We start from the raw sequence: 16,153 nt of genomic DNA, 5'->3' as shown, positions 1-16,153 counted from the left end.
CACTTTTACTACACTCCGTATGCCCATTGCTGCGTGCCATAACTCGTGACAACTTCACTACTGACAATTTTTTACTAGTGATCTGGTTACTCGCCATAAAAAGACTTTCCACCGAGACCAGTCACAACCCGGTGCAATCTCTACTTCAGAGAAGTCGTCCTCAAGAAATGCCCAAGTTGATGAAACAACATCTATGGCAACTCCAAATGAACAGAATCAAAGTTTGCAGGGCCACACAGGACCATCAAATCAGATGTCATCTGAAGGCAGACTACCTTCGGTAAATGTCGACAGGCCAGATGTATTAGGGGACAATCCTCACTTTGGTTATGACATCATGCCCGAAGTCGAGAATTTTGACTTCAGCGATATTTCGCTCGAGTTCTTCGATCCATTCTTAGGTAGAACCTTTGATCATTTCGCCTTTCCAGTACTCGAGGATGTTTCCGAGCAGCTCCAGCCACCAGTATCAGGCTTGCCTCAAAGCAAACCCTCAGCCAACCAAAGCAATTCTTCGGATAGGGCAGAAGAAATTCCAACGCTATCGCAAGGACATACAATAAACCAAGGCGCACTGAAGCCTCGACGAAGGTGGTCACCACGGATACTCAAGTCGACGACGGCGAAGAATCACAAAGTCGTTTTCACAGAAGAGATGAGAGCTCACTGCTTGGCTGATATAGAGTTACACCTCACCAAAGCTCAGCTTGGGGACTTTCAATTACCACCCGTTACATGCTTGCAGCAATACTTCAACTCCTACGTGGATGCCTTCCACATACACTTTCCCTTCCTGCACCTGCAGACTCTGGAATTAGAGAAGGTTCCTAGTCCACTAGTCCTAGGAATATGCGCCATAGGTGCCCTCCACAGACTTCAGAGAAAGATGGCCTCATCGCTCTATCTTACAGCCGAACGTGTCCTCGCGAGCATAGACTTTGAGCGACTCCAGGCTATCCCAGAACTATTGGATGACTGGGCGAGACCTCGAGACTCACCACCACCAGACCAGGGGCCGCTGGTACTGGCCCAGACGCGGTTCATTCTCGTCTTCTTCGCATCTTTCAGCAGTGAGCCGCGGTTGATACGTCAGGCTCTCGTCGGCTGTGGCCATCTATCAGCAGTGCGTGTGCAGATTTCGAGATATTCCTTCCACGCGCTTACAGATCATCTCAGGATTTTCGGTCAAGAATGGCCCGCGCAAAGCCTGGTTCAATGAAGTTGAACCTCTCTCAGTGGCATTCTTGGGTCGAACATGAGTCGATAAAGCGGTGAGAGCACCTATTCTTGTCGAAGACTTCGCCGCTGGCTGACATCATCAAGTCTCATGTGCTGCTGTATGGTTCTCGGTAATCTTCTCGTCATAGCCTACGGTATCGTGCCAGGCTTCGCAGCGCTAGAGGAGTGCAACATTGAGATGCCCGCTGAAGATGAACTATGGGATGCCATGAGTGCTTCTGAATGGAGGTCGTCTCTGCAAAGACGACTGCCTTCTTCGCCCCTAGGTCTTCGTCAAGCAACAGCTTGGATATTTGGTAACAGCGCACAGGAAGAAAGACTAGACGCAAGCTGGACGTGGTCACCGTTCGCAGCGTCAATCGTGATGCACCAAGTTGCCATCGTCGTTTGGTTCTTCGCCCACGGGAAAGAGGCTTGCTACGGAACGACACAAAGCTATCGAGAAAGCCACCAGTCTGACGCCAAGAGAATAGAGGCTGCTCTATCGAGGTGCAGAGATCTGCTAACCGAGACACGCGATGGCAACGACGGCACATGGACTGAAGCTGACGGTCCATTGTTGTTTAACGCATTTGCCGTTTTGCGTGTTTCGTACGGCCGAGCGTTCATCAACTTCCAGTCGTTAGATCGCTCGCTACTCTTTCAGGAGAGTAGCCAGGATATGTTAATCATCTTGCAACGCTACTTTGACGCTGCTCAAGAGCGGGATGGTTACATGACCATGGCTGTCGACTGTGCTCTGGAAGGCTTTGCGATACCCATTCGAGCCGGAGTCTTGCTCACGCAAAAGACGGCGGCGTTGAAGTGGAGTGTTGAACATGCTTTGGCGGGATGGGATGCCGGTATGTCCTGATGCTTTCGTAAAGTTTTCGCCATGACGAAGACGTTTTTGTACTGACCTTGTCAGCCCTTCTAGTAACGAAGTGGGTTCATACGGTCGAATGTCTGCAGTCTACGAGTGGAAAGACTACGCCAGAAGAAACAAAGGTCCTCGATAACGTTCGGTATCTTCTCAGCCAGATTGACGTTGATCGTTCTCCATCTTGTTCTCTCGCTGCGGATCTTGCTCGTGTCTGGGCTGGACTCTATGACGATACTTGGGTTTGGGGTGGTGAGTATTACTCGAATCTATCCTTCACTTCCTATTGCTGAAATCCAATCAATAGTCGCACCACGTATGAGCTGGGTTCTCAGCGAGCTTGCCAAGTTGTATGAGCAGGACGCTTATGGTATCTAGAGGCAGAAATCAACTTAATGTAGTTCCCCGTCTTCTGTTCGGCAGTGGTGCTGTTATGTTGTACTTAAGTACTTGCCTTATGCTACCGTGTCAAGAATATAAAGCGTAAAGAAAACTCAGAAATTATTCTCGGTAATAAATCACGCTTCTGACTAGTACTGTTTCCATCTCGTAGCAACGTCTCCATCTTTATATAATAATTCACAAGCAGACACATCACGGGGCGTATCTTATGCACGGCATTTTTGCGTAAGATAAACCAAGATAACACAATGGTCGGCAGGAAAACAAGGAGGGCTCTCAGGCAGGCCCATTCAGCTATCTTTCTTCTCATTCCGGTTGCCTGTCCTGCGGTTCCTTGAGAATATCGAAGTTCCATCTGCCCCAGTCAAAAAAGCCCCCTCCATCCCACATTGCCTAATTAGGCAACAAAACCATCCCGCCCCAACAACAAACGCCGTAACGGTCACACGAACCCGAGCTAAGACATGCCACCGACATGGCACGAATACTGTTCTCATTATGGCAAGCTACAAAGGGCCGGTAGCTCAAGTTCAAGGGATATGGCAGCTCTTAACTGACGTACACTGTGAGAACCATCAAGAGCATTGCCAGCTCAAGACCCCACCTTGAATCCCACCACCGGTGTGACTCTCCGTGCTCGCATGTATGTACGGACTACGGAGTCTTGAAGTGCGATGAGAGCAGAGTTTTCCTTGTTACAGGGAGACATACATGGCAGTGCCAAGTTCAGATGATATATACGACGAACTTATTGGACCATGGCGGTCAAAACCTCTGACAGCAGACATCGAGTACGCGGCGGATGCCCAAGGTACTCCACTCGATGACATACAGCCCGGCCTTTAACACGGAGATCTTTGCCCCTGATAAAGACAGTAGTAGGTCCAGGGACGGGCCGACCTCTGCACCTCAAGTAACAATCGGGATGTCGCGGTGTGATAGGACTCCGATCAATGTTGTATAAATAACCCTAAAGCAATCATTTTCCCGAACTCGCTTACCAACTACCGACCGATTTGGAGGACAACTTGACTTCAATACCAAACCCACTACGTTGAACATCAACATGTCGCTATCCTGGAGCAGCTGGCTCGCCACACTAGAGCCGCAACAGTCAGCTCTCGGCCTGCTCTTTGTCGTCCTCTCCTTGACACTCGCTTATGTCTCCATACCAGGACGCCACGACCACCTCCCTTACATCAACCGGCCCCCAAAGTGGGATTTCCTTGGCCAGAAGACCAAACAACACTTCGTCAGCAATGCCCGAAGCCTGATGGCCAATGCTCGGGAGGCCTTCAAAGGCAAGCCCTACCGAATGTTCACCGACTTGGGGGATCTCATTGTTATTCCGGCGCACCACGCCGATGAGATGCGCAATGAGCGATCTCTGGACTTCCTCGAAGCCTTTGTCGATAATTTTCACCCCAACATTCCCGGATTCGAGGGATTTACTTTCGATGGCCGAAAGGACCAGTTGCTTCACAAGACGATCAACAAGAAGATTACCAAGATGCTCAGTATGTCTCGTACACCTTGTCGGAGGTGCATTCGCTTACCAATTCCTTGTCAAGATGAGATCACTGCACCACTGTCGCTGGAAGCTGACTTTGCTACGCGCCTGATTCTCGGAACTTCGACAGGTAAGCCACTTTATGGTATGGAAAAAGGCTTAGCTAAAGGAAGTAGGTTGGCGTGAGATTCCGCTTCAAGAAGCGCTTCTCAACCTTGTCGCTCGTCTATCTTCCCGTGTGTTTCTTGGCGATGAACTCTGTCGAAACGATGCATGGATCAAAATCACTGGCTCTTATAGCATCAACACTTTCTCAAGCGCAGAAGTCCTTCGACAGTACCCTCATTATCTTCGCCACATCGCCTGCTATTTTATTCCGCAATGCCGACTACTCAGAGAACAAGTTGCAGAGGCACGACGCGTTCTTAACCCGGTACTGGAAAAGCGAGAATGGGAGAAGAAGACAGCCTTGGCCGAGGGGAGAACTGAGCCTTCGTACAAAGACGCGATTCAATGGGTCATGGAAGAAGCTCAGGGCAGTACTTTTGACCCAGTAGGAGCCCAACTTGGTCTCTCTGTTGTGGCTATTCATACCACTACTGACCTCGCAACGGAAACGATGCTTCGACTAATGGTCAGACCACAGTTGATGGAGGATGTTCGTGCTGAGATTGTGGCGGTCCTCCGGAAGGAGGGCTGGACCAAGTCTGCTTTGTTCAACATGAAGCTGCTTGACAGTGTCATCAAGGAGGCGCAGAGACTTAAGCCGACAACGTCTGGTAAGTGACTTTGAACTCCTTTCAGGTGTCTGAGCAACATCGACTGATTGTTCCCTAGCGACGATGAATCGGAAAGCCACTAGTCAAGTCAAGCTTCCTGGTGGATTGGTCCTTGAGAAGGGAGACCGCTGCATGGCAGACCTCGGCTCGATGGTGGACCCCAACGTATATCCAGATCCTCTCGAGTTTGACGGGTATCGATTCTTCCGGATGCGTGGAGACCCCAAGATGGATAGCAAGGCTCATCTGGTGAGCACATCAGTGTCCCATATGGGATTCGGCCATGGCCTACACGCGTGTCCTGGGAGATTTTTTGCCTCTAACGAGGTCAAGGTTCTCTTGTGTCACTTGCTGCACAAATACGACTGGAAGCTTGACAGTGGATTCGAGCATACGATTCATGAATTCGGTCTTTCCTTATCGTCGGGTAGCACAAAGGCTTTTGTCGCGAGGCGACAGAACGTGGAGATTGACATTGACGCGTGGTAAAGTGAGGAGGTTTTGCTCGGGATCCGGGGAAAAGGTCGATCATGAACAGAGAGAGTGTGGGCAGGCACTTGATAAAGTACTAAGTAGTAAAGGATACGGCGCAACTACGTGTATGGCATCATTTTCTGTAAATTCATGAGGAAGTCACCACAGCGACTCAGTTGTTGCACTATTCCTGGATCTTGTCCCTGCCGCCGGGGTCGATGTACGTGATAAGGGAGCCATCGTCGCTGCGTCATCCCATGTGGTAACAGGGATTGACCCTGCCGGCCGTCTAGGCAAGGGAATCGAGTCAAGAGCTATCCCAACGTCCTCCTTCTGGCTTTTGCCCATATCACCCCACCGATTCAATATCTCACCTATCCCACGCAGGAGATAAGGTCGCTTAGACCGCTTGCTTGCGTCACTGTCCGGTCAATGAATCTGTATCGGGGGCTTCCATCGGAAGTCCTCCGGGACTTCCTAAGGGCCTCCCGGAACCGGCTTCGCATGAAGCCATTGTCAGTTTGGATAATGACGGCCCGGCGGGAGGCTTGGCTCCAGCGTTTAAATATCGTCTCATAGCCGTCTCTATCCTATCGTGAACGACGAGTCTGCTCTCAGCTTCTCATTCACAGCCAAGTCCTGTCTGTCCAACTCAGACGTCCACTCCTTAAAGCCATGCTGCAACGACTTGCCATCCCCGCCTCGGCAGTGGGCATCTGCCATGTAACAACTCAGATCGTCACCGGCGCCACTCTTTTCGTCGGAGACTCGACGTGGCGCGCTCGAGGCCATCCCGTATCTGGGAAGTTTCCATGCGAGTGATGTCGTGTTGAACTTCTTTGGTACGCTGCCGGCGAACAATTCGCGCCATATGATGGGTACCCTGATTGCGTTCGTCAACAACCTGGATCCCAACAAGCACAACATGAGCGATGTGCCTGCTTGGCCGTAATATGAGTTAACCAGTCGGTCAACAATCCTGTGGACAGCGCTTATACCCAAACAAACAAATCAAATATGAGGTTCATATTTGATTGTTTGGCTGATTTCTCGCGCCATATTTGATTGTTTGATAAATTTGACAAATATTCGATTGATTTGACTGATAAGTTATCATAGAGTGAAGCTGAATATTAGACGAGTAAATGGTATAGTTAGTGGAAGCGGCGCCGTAGGCGACGAATTTTTTGGGGCGGCTCCACTTTAATTCCGGAGGTCCGGTGTTCGAATCCGGGTCCGGGCGGCCCCTTTTTTCCGTATTTTCTCGGTATATTATTGGTATATTCGGGTCCACCCTTAGATTCTAGATTTGATCAAATATATCAAATATACGGGCTAGAATATTTGATTGTTTGACTCGCTGAAATTCCTATATTTGACTGTTTGTTTGACTTATTTGTTTGATTGATTTGAATGGGTATGTGCGCTGCCTGTGGAGCGAGGCCGGCGCAGAGATTGTGGCTGATTACTAACGCGATGAGGCGATCACGTACCTGAATGAAATTGGGGAATCCTTGCGGATCTAAGTCTGCAGCCGGGAAATGATGCGATATATTATTTTGAATCGTGTCACATTTATGCCTGTATACATCTTATAATTCATGAAGGACTTCAATGAGAGCCGACTTCAGCGCAGTAAGCTCTCGAACCAGAGCAAGCATTTTTCGCAGCCTGTGATCCGCTAGAATTTGTTGTCCATTTGCAGAACGTTTCGTTCTTAGTTGGGTTCACCCTCAAAACAGGATCTTCATCACTGATCACAAAAGGAACGCATCATGTTTTCAACTTATTCTTTGTTAACTATTAGCATGCTTGTACTTCTATGTACATTCATCTACGTATTACTACAGAGTGAGCCAGTCTTTTAACTGCAAGCTTCGTCCGCACCCTTAGGCGCCTCCTCGGTCTGCACCCCTCTCAAGAACTCTCCGATTCTCGTAGCCACAGCTTGTGCGCTCTCGGTCCAGCCAATAATGGCGCCCATCAGCAGCGTATCGTGAACAGCATTCTCCTCATACGATACTGTGACGCTGCTCTCGGCCTCCTGCATCTGCCGGCACCACGCAGTACCGTCCGTCTCAAGGATCTCAGCTTCACCCATCGACACGAACATAGGCACCTTGGTTCCCCAGGCGTTGCCAAGAGGCGTCACATACGGCATGTCCTCATCAGAAACGCCGGCCGAGTACACTTTTGCGCCCCAGCGCAAGAACGAGACGGGAAGGTAGTCGGTGCTCCAGTGCTCATGCTGCTTGTACACCGAATCCGGACCCAAGCTGGCCAAGGGGTTGACCCAGGGGGCGATGAGCACCGCGCAGCTAGGGATGGCAATTCCGAGGTCCGGTCCGTAGGTATCGAGGTATCGCAGCAGGGCGATCACAAGGTTGCCGCCCGCACTGTCGCCGCAAAGCACGATACGGTTGGGCGGGATATTGAGGGTCCGAGTCAGGTGAAGGTAACTGGTCAGGACGTCTTGCAACGCAGCGGGAAACGGGTTCGCGGCGGCCTCGGAACCGCTGCCGTAGCCTGACAACCGGTATTGAGGCGCAAAGACAGCGCCGGCGCCGGCCTTTTCGATGAGCGTGTTTGCTATGAAGCCGCAATATCCCGTGCGGCCGTCACCCAGCACAAAGGCACCGCCGTGAATTTGCAGAACCACGTTGCCTTCGAAGCCCTTCTCGACGTCCGGCTTGGCCGGGAACCAAGTGCCCCCCACGGTGGTGGGCTTCACATCAGAGTTCGAGGCCAGAGGACCGAGGTAGAGATCTGAAGGGAAGGGGTCGGCGGTCTGGAAGCGGTCCCCCTCCTTTCCTGGCTTGAGGGTATGAGTCTCGGTGATGCCTACGTTTGAGTAGAGATCAACGATGCTTCGCGTCAAGCGCGCCATGAGGGCCTGTTTGAAGCCCCATTTCGGGTGAGGACGGCAGGAGGGAATAAGCGCCTTGATGGCCCATATCGGCAAGCAGGGAAAGAGAATGAAGAGGGCGCCGAAGATCTGATAGAAGATGCGTAGAGGTTGATAGGAGAGAATAGGGAAACTTCGCCCCTGAGTGCCGGCCATCGTGAGTGATCGCTGTGTAACTGCGACGTAAAGAGGTGAGTATCTTGGTAGAAAGTTACAGAGTTACAGAGATTTCGAGTGAGTATATGAAAGCCGCGGTACAACTATGTCGATCGATCACCAGGGTCATAAAGGGGAAGCAGTCAGCAGAAGCCCATCAGACGGTTGCGATATACTGACGAGAGGATAACTGCGCTTAATACTTGCTGTAACAGATCGTCAATGATACAGTTCAGGCATAGTTCGTCTTCCCTTTTCCCATTCGAGAAAGCAATTTGCTGGGGGCAGCAAAAACCCATGAAAACTCTGCATGTTTTTCTGTTTCCGCGAACCACGATTTCTTCAGAGTTCGGGACTAGAGTCCGGCATCCAGGGGTGAGGCTCGACATTTCTAAGGAGTATTCCGTCCGACCTGGACCTGGTTGACAGGTCGAATTTCTTCAACGCGGCTCCGCTCAGATCCAATTCTCGATGCAAAATCAATCTCAATCATACTGCGCCAGACATGAAGCCCGCGATTCGATACCTCTTGATAGGGTAATATTTGGTGATGGTGGACTCTTGAGGGGCCTTGGCGAGTCATGTCCTTCGTTCCAGTGTGGTGTTGGAGTGGACAGTTGAATGGAGTCTAGTAGCACGGAGAGTGGGCGTCACCTGACTCGCAATTCCAAGTGACAAGCGAATCTCTGCACCGGCAAGCAGGTCTCTTCGAGGCCAGCAGCTAGGAGGGTAGTATGCGCGGCATTGGCCCGTATGCGACTTTGCAAACCTACAACGGGCAATTCTCTCGCAGTCTTGTCCCTCGAGCGTGCGAAGGCACCACTCTGAGGGCACAGGCATTACGACATGTTTCCAAAGTTTGACCATTCTAGACTGATGCTAGACTGATGTCTATCAACGGGGCGCGCGGCGAGGGGCGCGCCCGGCATCCCAAGGATCGAGACCGGACTTTGGTTCTGCCCCCCATGGGCCACTAAAGGAGCTTTCATCGTGCATAAACAATACCGTCCACCGATTCCCGCGATATTCGTCACCTTCCTGCTCTGGTCATTACATTTGATAATTGTTGGTTGGGTTTGTTGGCGAATCTGCTCTGTTTGACCGGATACACGACTCAGGTCAGACCAGGGACGCTTCATGTTTAAATAGGAAAATGGCTTCGACGACGACATCGACGAGCAGCAACGATCCGCATACGGACACGGCAATCATCGCCATCAATGTTGTTCTTGCGGTGATAGCCACCATCACCTGTATCGGACGATTCTGGGCACGAAAGCTCACGGGTTTGGGATGGGGTCTCGACGACTGGCTGGCGTTGGTCAGTCTGATCATCAACCATGCCTTTTGTGCCACGACTATCGAGGCAACGGTCCACGGCGGCTTGGGACGAAGCATCGTTGATGTGATGGCTGAAGACCCAAATCAGCTGATCACGTTCTTGAAGGTTTGATGCAGTTCTTCCTCCCTATAGCACTCCGTCAAGCCGTGGAAACCTAACCCTTACTGCAGTGCGTTGTCGTCGCCGAGTTCTGCTACGGCTTTTCCTCGCCATTGATCAAGTTGTCTCTGCTGGCCTTCTACTGGCGCGTCTTCCCCACGCCGTTCATGCAAAAGGGCATCTACGCGCTCTCCGCAGCATGCTTGGGTTGGCTCATCGCCATCTTGATCACCAACTGCTTGCAATGCCGCCCACTTGCATACACGTGGGAACAAACGACGAACCCAGGCGCGGGTACCTGCATCGATCTGATTCTCTACTTCGTTGGCAACTCAATCGCCAACAGTCTAATCGACATCCTCACGCTTGTGCTTCCGATCCGCGAGACCTTGAAGCTACAGGTTAGCTCGAGCAAGAGAGTCGGCATCTGCTGCGTTTTCGCACTAGGGAGTCTGTGAGTAGAACTCGAAAAAAAATTTGAACACGCGTCTGTGGGCACAACCTAACAAAGTGAGACAGTGTGGTGGTTGCTAGTCTGGTGCGGTTCGGCTCGTTAGCCTCCCTTTACTCAATAGGCGTAACAGACATGACACGTACGTAAACACCCGCATCTTCTTCAACCACGAAACATTTGGCGCTAATTCGCTCAACTATTAGAACAATACGCTCTTATGTGGACCGCCACCGTCGTGGAGATCTACATCGCCATCATCGGCGCTTGCGCCGTCACTCTCGTTCCGGTTTACCGCAGGATCCGTTACGGCACGTCGTGGTCGACCCGGGACCAGAAGTCCAACCAGGTCTCGGGCGGGCCTGTAACCTTCGGAGGTACTGGCGGCAACTCGCGCCCCGGCGTCTCTCACAACTTCAAGCGCTCCGCGAACCACGAGCGTCTGACTATCGGTAATGATTCCGAAGAGTATCTGCACCACGGTAGCAACATAAAGTACTCCGTCTCCGGGGCTACCAGAACCAGCGACAAGCGTGACGTTCTTGGTAAGGACTTGCCCATGGACACCATCGTCGTCCAGAGGGATGTCACGTGGGAAGAAGAGCGAAAGGAGAGGCAGCATATTTAGGTGTTATAAGATACCATATAATTTGTTATATTTCTACTAATGGTGGCCTTTTCTTTTTGTCTTTAAACGCTGAATACGATACCGTTAGAGGGAATTAGAACTTAGAAGATACCTTAGTTACTTAGATTATACAATAGAACTCGCCTATAAAATAAGGGCGAGGATATTCTGCCAGCAGCTGCCGCTATTCTGCCCCTAAGTATAGCTACGGCCGCCACATAACCGCCGGTCTCGGGTATATACGTAAGCTAGGCTCTGCGTAGTTAGTATTCAAATAGGCTAGGCTAATTAGAGGCTAGTAATTAACTTAAATTATTTTAATAAAAAGTACGGTAATCGATACGTTAGCCTAAGTTAACGTATTAATATAAAAGATTAGGCTATAAGCACTTAACTAGCGAGGCTATAATATAAATATAAGTATATTATAAGACTAAAGCTTATAGAGTCCTTTATAAAGGTTCTACTTCTTAAAAAGTTCTTTTATAATACGATCTATATACTAATTACTAAGTTATCGGTATCTTATTACTAATTATATCCTAAATCTATTATAATTACTCCCCCCTTACGTAACTTTAGTCCTTAAAGTTATTACGTAATATCTTTTTTTAATATTAATAATAAAGCTATTAACGTCGTTATTTATAATAAATTCCGTAAAGCGTTAATAATATCCTTTTTTACTTAAGAATAAGGTATTACTCTTATCTCTTTATTTAATAAATACTTTATTATTATTATTTAATAATAGCGCGCCGACTAGTTACTAAGTTAGTAATATATATTTATAATAAAGTATTTTAATTATCGTAATATATAAGAACCTACCTAACCTCGCGGTTATTATTATTATTAAGCTATTAAGTATAATAAAAGATTTTTCCCCCGTTACTAGTCGCGTATTTACTTTTTCTTCTCTCTTTCTATTTAGTAACCGTTCTATAAATTCTTTTTTATATAATTATACTTTTTTTTTTATAATATTCTAATTTTATATCGTTTTTTAATTACGACTCTCTTACTATATTATTACTAAGTATTTATTAAAATATTTATTATTTTGCGTATTTAAAATATACTTAATATAGAATATAATCCTAAAAAGGGCTTCCGTAGTCTCTGTAGTCGTACTCCTTATATATACTACTTAGCTAGCTTATATTATAATATTAACGAGCTCGTTTATATTACTAACGCTTACGTTACTAAGTATATTATTTATTAAATTAATAAAAAAAAGGTATTCTGCTATAAGTCGTTAAGTCCTTGCTAATCCGTTATTAAAATATTAATTAACGATATTTCTTAAGTTCTTAAGGAGCTATATAGCGCTACTTAGTTTATTTAGAATACCCTTATAAAGTTCTATAATACTAAGGAGTAAAGTAGCTTTAATTTTTATAAACATAGCCGCGTTTTTTATATTTTTAGCTATATTATTAGTATATAAAAAAAGGTTATTACTTATATTACTAACCCGTTAATAAGTAATAAAATAAAAAAGGTCTATTTTAAATAAGCTACTCTCTAAGAGCTTATTACTAATTACGAGTATTTAAACTTATTAATTTTAATTATAGTAAGTCGTTAATAATCGTTTAGTAAATTTTCTTTTTATTAACTTAGATTTTTCTTCTTAGGCTAGTATTTTTAATATTAATAATAAGACTAAAATTATCTCCTACCTTAGTTATTTCTAGTTAGCTTATTTTTATAATAATAGCCGTATAACTGCTTTATAAAATAACCTCGACGCTCTAGCTTAGTACTATAAAAAGACTCTTAAGGGCGTTATTATTATATATATCTAAGAGTTTTTTATTTTCCCTATTTTTTATAAACGCGTTATTAAGTTCTTAGTAAATAAAGTACTTATTTATATTATTATTATATATAATACTACTCTTATTTCTTATAGTCCTAAGACTCGGACTCTTATTAAAAAGCGTATTCTTATTACTAACTATATTCTTAATAATAATAACGAGCGGGATAACTTTAGGTTTAAGTTTAATAAGTCCTAATACGAGGATATTAAATTTAAAAAGCTTAGTAATAACTTAAAAAATTCTCTTTTTTAGTATTATAATAAGTACCACTACTTTAATATTAATAACTTACTAACCCCTACCCGTAATGCTCTCTTTAGTATAAATAAGGGTACCCTAGCCCTTAGTTATATTACTCTAAATTTTAATAAAGCTAATATTATGCTCCTCTCGCTCTAAATAAAGGCTTTATAATAGCTTAATAAAGCTATTATTTATACTAAAGTTAAAGCTATAAGTCGTAATAAGTAGTTCGATATTAATAAGTCTTTTACGAATATTAATATTACTAAGGTCCCTTAGCTTAACCAGGACTATAAGAGCATTATTTTAAATAACGTCCCCCGTCCCTAACTTATTACTAATAATAATAACGTTATATTCCCTACTTTACTTCCTATTTTATTTCTTATTATAGCTCCTATTATATTTCTTATTATAGCTCTTATTATACTTCTTATTATAGCTCCCGTTATACTTCCCGTTATACTTCTTATTATAGCTCCCGTTATACTTCTTATTATAGCTTTTAATAATAACTAAATAATAAACGCTTTATAAACTATTATTATTAATATATATAATACTCTGCGTAACTTTAACCGCCTCCCTTTTATTTATTATAATATTAATAAAGTTAACGGCCTTATTCTAAGTAATTAGCTAAGTATACGTACGAAGCCTCCCCGCTTCTTACTTACCGAGCGGATTATTATTACTAACTATTAAGCTTTAGAAATATATACTAAAGCCGCTATTACTATTACTAATATTATATAAGTTACTCCTTTTACGTAATTAAATCTTAGCAATCTCTTAGTAACGTATTATTAAGGGTTATAATACTATATCTTTTTTTTAAGAATTACGCTAAGCTAAATAAAAAGGGTTCTATAATATATTATTAATTAACTTATTTTTAGTAACTTTTTATTACGAACTTAACGTTTATTATTCTATCTTATATATACCCTTTTTTTATAGTATTTAAATTTATTAACTACTTCTATTACCCTTTTAAAATACTTAATAAGCTCTTACGTATTATACTTAATAAGCTACTTAGCTTATTTAATAAAATATTATAAGTTTCCTCCCTTACTTTATATTATAACGATTTTTTTAACTTCCTAAACGTCTTACTCGTCTTTTAACTCCAAGAAATTTATTATTTAGTTACTAACCGTTTAGTAATTTCTTTATAACTTAAACTAGGAAACTAAAAAATATTATATATTCTCTAATATTATTTTAGTACATATACTTAGTAAGCCTATTTCCCTACCCTTTTAGCTATCGCTATTTTAATATATCTCGGCGCTAATTTATTATTTTTAAATCGTATATTCTTTATTAATAAGCCGACGACTTCTTTACGATTAAACTTTTTTAGAGTATATTTTCTATTATAATAAGCTACTTAGCTTTTAAAAGCTTATACTTACGCTTATATAGCCTAGGCCCTAATCTCCCTAATTTTTTAGACCCTTTTTTAAACCCCCTAAACTATAGCTTTATAATTAAGTATATATTTAACGTACTTAAAATAATAGCTATATAGTACTATATATAGGGATATTTTTATAATAGAGTATTAGTTATTATTATATATAAACTTAGCCTTTTTTAGCTATGCTACTTACTTATTTAACGAGCCCTTAGTATAAATCCTTAAATACTTTTTTAATATTTAATAAGTTCGCTCCGTTTAGCTATCTGTTTATAAATAATACGTAATAAATAGTTAGTAACGTATTACTTATTCCTTAATAAACTCTTCTTAAAATACGCTTATAAAGAGCTTATTTCTATTTATAATAATACTTTTAAGTATACCGAACTTATATTTAACCTCTTAATATAAAATACTTACTATTTATATTACGTTAAGTATCTTAACAGTAAATAAGAACTTTACGAACTTTATTATATAATAAATAATAACTAAAATATTATTATACTCTGCGCCGTTATTACGAGCGCTTAGTAATAGCCCTATAATAAAGTTTATAAATATTTCTTAAAATAGATATAAAAGTAATAATAGTAATTATAGTTACTTATACGGCTTATATCTTAAGGTTATAACTCTTAAATAATACTTATAGTTCTTAACGTATTCTTAAATATTTCGTTAAATATCTTTTTAATAAAACTTTTTTTAAATTAGCTCGAGAGTTTTCGTAGCTCCTATATAACCTACTCTATAATCGTCGTAATATTAATAAAAGATCTCTATTTAAAGAGACTTTATTTAAAGAATAATAAGTCTTTTTTTAAAAAATAGTATACTCTATTTATTAAGTAAATATACTTTTAACTCGCTAGCCGTAGTACGAACTCTTATTAATTATAATATATAGAACTCGTTTTTAGCTTATAATCTTTTAATAAGCTCCTTAATTTCTAATAAAAAACGAGAAGCGAATACCGTTTTACCTTTTATAAGCTTTTTTATAACGGGGTATAGAATATACTATTTTAATATAATAACCCTAGCTCTATTTAACTCCTCTTTATTCTTATTAAACTATTAACGAGCGTTCGTTAATAACTCTTTTACTTTTTTACCTCGAGTTATTATAATAATAACTATTATTATTTTATTAATACGCTTTATAATACGCTATTAATATAGGAAAGAGGATTCCCCATCCCTAGAGCTAGCTAATATTTAACTAAGATTATAAAGGGAGGCCTTAACTACTTAAATATATACCTTAGTAATATTATTTTATCTTTTTAAACTAATTATTTTTTATTAAATATTAGGTAATAATTCGCTAATAAGACATAGTTTTTAAGCTAGCGTAAAGAGGACGTTTTTATAAAATACTTCCCCCTCTATATAATCTAGCTTTTTAAATAAACCGTCCGCTAGGTTTGTTTTCCCTAGCTAGTATTCTAAATTAAAATTAAATATTAATAATTTATATACCTATTTTATAAGCTTTTTTTAAAAGTCCCGCGCTAGTACGCTAATTACTCCTTTAAGTACTTAGTAATCCGTTAAAACTATAATTTTTTATAAAAAGCTTTAAAAGTAATAAGCTTAGTACTCTAGCCTTTTTATTATAATAAGTAGTTCTTATTAACTTATAGCCTATTACTACTCTATATTTATAAGCTTCTATAACTAATAAATAACGGGTCGCTATTTTCTATTAGCCTATTATAATAAAATTACTATAATAGCTTTAATTAAAACGTCGGTTTTTACTTATATAATATATTATAAATTCTAATACGTAAGTACAG

The 16,153-nt window shown here is 42.5% G+C and overlaps 5 protein-coding genes across 5 annotated transcripts; 4 read left to right on the top strand and 1 right to left on the bottom strand.

Annotated features, from left to right (window-relative positions):
• Nucleotides 1–19: 19 nt before the first annotated feature.
• CLUP02_06604 (uncharacterized protein) lies at nucleotides 20–2,476 on the top strand (the record flags this gene model as incomplete). The annotated part of the gene is made up of 6 exons (XM_049285603.1): nucleotides 20–45; nucleotides 79–1,123; nucleotides 1,177–1,271; nucleotides 1,324–2,081; nucleotides 2,147–2,350; nucleotides 2,406–2,476. 6 exons carry the CDS (start codon nucleotides 20–22, stop codon nucleotides 2,474–2,476), a joined length of 2,199 nt encoding a protein of 732 aa, XP_049142746.1.
• Nucleotides 2,477–3,467: 991 nt separating this feature from the next.
• CLUP02_06603 (ent-kaurene oxidase) lies at nucleotides 3,468–5,278 on the top strand (the record flags this gene model as incomplete). The annotated part of the gene is made up of 5 exons (XM_049285602.1): nucleotides 3,468–4,017; nucleotides 4,072–4,140; nucleotides 4,311–4,443; nucleotides 4,650–4,789; nucleotides 4,848–5,278. Coding segments are annotated over 5 exons (1,323 nt in total), but the record flags the coding sequence as incomplete, so codon positions are not given.
• Nucleotides 5,279–6,421: 1,143 nt separating this feature from the next.
• Nucleotides 6,422–6,619, top strand: CLUP02_06602 (uncharacterized protein; the record flags this gene model as incomplete). The annotated part of the gene is made up of 1 exon (XM_049285601.1): nucleotides 6,422–6,619. A coding segment is annotated over one exon (198 nt), but the record flags the coding sequence as incomplete, so codon positions are not given.
• A 508-nt stretch (nucleotides 6,620–7,127) lies between these two features.
• CLUP02_06601 (alpha/beta hydrolase fold-3 domain-containing protein) lies at nucleotides 7,128–8,324 on the bottom strand (the record flags this gene model as incomplete). The annotated part of the gene is made up of 1 exon (XM_049285600.1): nucleotides 7,128–8,324. One exon carries the CDS (start codon nucleotides 8,322–8,324, stop codon nucleotides 7,128–7,130), a length of 1,197 nt encoding a protein of 398 aa, XP_049142743.1.
• Nucleotides 8,325–9,211: 887 nt separating this feature from the next.
• On the top strand, nucleotides 9,212–10,844 carry CLUP02_06600 (uncharacterized protein; the record flags this gene model as incomplete). The annotated part of the gene is made up of 5 exons (XM_049285599.1): nucleotides 9,212–9,277; nucleotides 9,448–9,771; nucleotides 9,837–10,219; nucleotides 10,285–10,358; nucleotides 10,423–10,844. 5 exons carry the CDS (start codon nucleotides 9,212–9,214, stop codon nucleotides 10,842–10,844), a joined length of 1,269 nt encoding a protein of 422 aa, XP_049142742.1.
• Between the last annotated feature and the right edge of the window lie 5,309 nt (nucleotides 10,845–16,153).

This window comes from Colletotrichum lupini, chromosome 3, assembly GCF_023278565.1.
Source record: "Colletotrichum lupini chromosome 3, complete sequence".
Taxonomy (NCBI): Eukaryota; Fungi; Ascomycota; class Sordariomycetes; order Glomerellales; family Glomerellaceae; genus Colletotrichum; species Colletotrichum lupini.
The sequence above is the reverse complement of the archived record's forward strand: the minus strand, read 5'-3'. Positions and strand labels throughout refer to the sequence as shown.